This window comes from Lipotes vexillifer, unplaced genomic scaffold (genome assembly GCF_000442215.2).
Source record: "Lipotes vexillifer unplaced genomic scaffold, Lipotes_vexillifer_v1.1 scaffold903, whole genome shotgun sequence".
NCBI lineage: Eukaryota > Metazoa > Chordata > Mammalia > Artiodactyla > Lipotidae > Lipotes > Lipotes vexillifer.
Genome location: NW_006791919.1, coordinates 1537348 through 1540895, shown reverse-complemented (window position 1 = coordinate 1540895; position 3548 = coordinate 1537348). Strand labels below are relative to the sequence as shown.

The 3548-nt window shown below is 40.5% G+C and overlaps 1 protein-coding gene across 1 annotated transcript in view; it reads right to left on the bottom strand.

Moving 5' to 3' along the window:
* Positions 1–3548, bottom strand: part of STAT1 (signal transducer and activator of transcription 1) — a 33602-nt gene that overhangs the window by 20981 nt on the left and 9073 nt on the right. The window contains 2 exon segments of the mRNA XM_007464960.1: positions 571–649; positions 1643–1732. Coding sequence (XP_007465022.1) covers positions 571–649; positions 1643–1732 — 169 coding nt within the window.

The window sequence follows — 3548 nt, the reverse complement described above, 5'->3', positions numbered from 1 at the left end:
CCCAAAAAAAAAAAAAAAAAAAAAAAACGAGCTAAAACAACAACATCCGTGCGCAACTGCTTTAAAATGTGAAAAATGCTGAACTTCACCTGTGGAGTATACAAATGGAGCTGGAATATTTGGAGGAACTTCAGTTATTAGGGCAGGGGAACTCCACACACACATCAGTCTTTGTCCATCAGTGGGCTAGGCACAGTAAGTAAAGTGAATAGCACGTAACCAGTATGTATTAACTGGGGTGATTTTGCCCCCCAGGGATCACTTGGCAATGTTTGGAGACAGTTTTGGTTGTCACCACTGGGGATAGTTCTACTGCCACCTGGTGGGCAGAAGTCAGGGATGCTGCTAAACATACTACAATGCACAAGACAACCCCCAAAACAGTTATTGGGCCCAAAATGTCAATAGTACTGAGGTTAAAAAACCCTGGCCTGGGTCACCAAGAAGCCAAGACTAGCAATTCAGAGTCTTAAAATGTTTGGTAAATATGAAGGAGTATCTGCCTTTGTTATCTAGTGTAGGTAGAAAAAATTACAGGCAATGGACACTGCTTTAAATGTTAACTCTTACCTCTATTCTGCAAGGTTTTACATTTAAAGTCATATTCATCCTGTAAATCTTCTAGGGTCTTGATTTCATGCTCTATACACTACAAGTAAAGACAGAAACAAGTTTTCCACCATACTTAGGACAAAGACTTTAGGAGACAGATTACTGGTACTACAGGACCCAGAAAACCATGGATGCAATCCCGCTCCCTCAAAGATGGATTAGACTTGCAAAATTCTAATCACACGTATGAAATAATTTCTATCTCCTTAGCTAGTATATAATAACCTTTTTAAGAAAGAAAATATATAGCTATTTCTGGACTGGGTCACTTGATGTCTACTTTAATGAAGTGTTTCTCTCAGAGGCAGCAAGACAAAGTTGCTGGAGTCTGGCAACATGCCGTCTGAAGCACAAAGTCAAGGCCACGCTGGTGTGACCCAGAGGCCCACAGGAGAGCCGGCCCCTCAGCAGAAAGGCCGTTTCCACAGATACAGGCCCAGTGCAAGGCTGGACTCCTCACCCTTTCCCCCAAACAGCACCCACAGTGGAAGGAAGTGAACACATACCACCAAGGGCACCACCTCCATAAATGTCTGGGAAGTTTTATCTTAAACTTATTGTGGATATTTTATTCTAATCAGAAATACATCAGAATTTCCTTGTTTGAGATGTTTTTGTTCCCCTTCCAAGTCTTAGAATAAAACAGGTGCTTGAGGAAGACCATGTTTATCCTAGGACTCTATGTAACCCCAGACACACCCCCATCTGAGAGGTGCAGACATAAAGGGCTATTTACAGCAGCAACAGCTAGTTTACTGGGTGATAGGGCAAAGTCAACAGTTACTGCACAATCTTGCAAGGAAGGAAAAGATAAGCTCAATGTTTGGAAGTTGTAACAGGGGCCAAAAATGTCTATCTGCTCATTGGTTTCACCAATTTGTTTACTTAGGGTTTCTAACTTGAACGACACTTTTCTTCTCAACTACTTAAAAGCCTGAAATCAGTTACAATGCTTACACTAGGGCAATTGAAACCTTTTTTCCTCTACAAAAAGTTACAAAGAAGATGTATACATTTACTAAATACTCACCATAACTTTGTCCTTCACATTTCTGACCCTGCTGTCAAGCTCTTGCTGTTTGTCTAACATTACAGTGCTCTGAATATTCCCTGCCTGAGCCTGTAATGGAAGGTACACAGTTAACAGCCATTACTTCCTCTGTCATATTTACCTGCTGGTTATGCTCCAAAGTCAAGTCTACCCTGTGCCCCCACCTAACTCCCGGACCTTCCAAAACCTTCTGCAGGCCTCCCACATGAGTGTGCACAAGAAAAGCTCAGTTCCCAAGGCCCCGGAAAATACTGGCAAACTGTTAACAAGCCTACAGAAAGACGAGGCTCAGTTCATGCCTAAAATAAACAGTATTTCTGGAATTTTCCATTAGTTCATACTGTTGCATGGGACCACACAGGAAGTTATTTTAGCTTCTCAAATTCTGTAGACAACATTATTCTTATTAGCCCTGTACTCATTTGTCTCAAAGCCATGCAATTCACAGTGTGGTCCCCAGACAAGCAGCATCTTACCACCCAGGAGCTTGTTGGAAATGCAGAATTTCAGGTCCTAATCTGATTACTGAATCCAAAACCCCATTTTGACAAGATTCCAGATAATGCAGAGGTATATCAAAATTGAACAGTACAGAGAAAGACAAATATCATATGATATCGCTTGTATGTAGAATCTAAAATAATGATGCAAATGAGCTTATTTACAAAACAGAAATAGACTCACAGACATAGAAAGCAAATTTACGGTTACCAAAGGGGAAAGGTCGGGGGAGCGGTAAATTAGGAGTATGGGATTAACATATAAAACTATATTTAAAACAGATAACAAGCAAGTACCTAAATGTATAACACAGGGAACTATACTCAATACCTTGTAATAACCTATAATGGAGAAGAATCTAAGAAAGAATATGTGTGTGTGTGTGTGTGTGTATGTGTACATAACTGAATCACTTTGCTGTACACTTGAACACTTGAAACTAACACATTGTAAATCAACTATATTTCAATAAAAATTAATTTTTAAAAAACATTAAAAAATTGAACAGTACTGTCATTAAGGACTTCAATGAATATCTGCTCCTATAAAGTAATAATGAATACCATCCCAGATGCAGTGGGTATAGTTAGTTTTCATCCTTGATAGCCAGAAAACAATTTGTTATTTTTGTCAGGATCACATTAAAATTATGAATTAACTGAGGGAAAGCTGATATATTTATGATGTTCTTTTTAATTCTTATGCTTCTAATGGCTTCCTCTTGTCAACTGCAATACCACTAATACAATCCTAAGCAGCAGTGGAAACAGTGGACATCCTTGCCGCGGTTCTGACTTACTGATGTTTTGTCAGTGAAGTAAGATACTGTTTTAGAACCAGGAGATGTATATTTTAATAGGTTAAGGAGATATCCATCAACTCCTATTTTATTGAATTTTTAAAAATCACGGATGAGTGTTCGATTTTGTCATCCTTTTCAGCATCTTTTTGATACCCCCAGACATCCAGGACCTTCCCTCAAATCCCAGGAAGGTCTTGTTTCTCTTGCTCGCAGCTGGGCAGTCCACTAACCTCGTTCCAGGGGTTCACCGATAAGTCAGGTGTCCTCTGAGAGGCTTAAAACGAACCTATCCCCAGCAACCTCACATTTTTAAAAGGAGGTCAAAAGCTGACATGCCTCTGAGACCAAAGCACACCCAGGAGATGGGGCTGATCTGGGAGAGCAGAAATCACCTCCTGTGCCTCCCAGTGCTGACTCCAGGCCAAATGAGGAGAGAAATGCTTAGGTACCAAGGTGGACAGTTCACTCTTCTGCCCATCTCTGCTCTTGACTGTCCTCCCAAGTCTATCTGAGTTACAGGAGCAGCCCACTGCATAAGGCTGGTAAGATGAAAATCCCACAGGATAGTCAAAATTTCCTGCT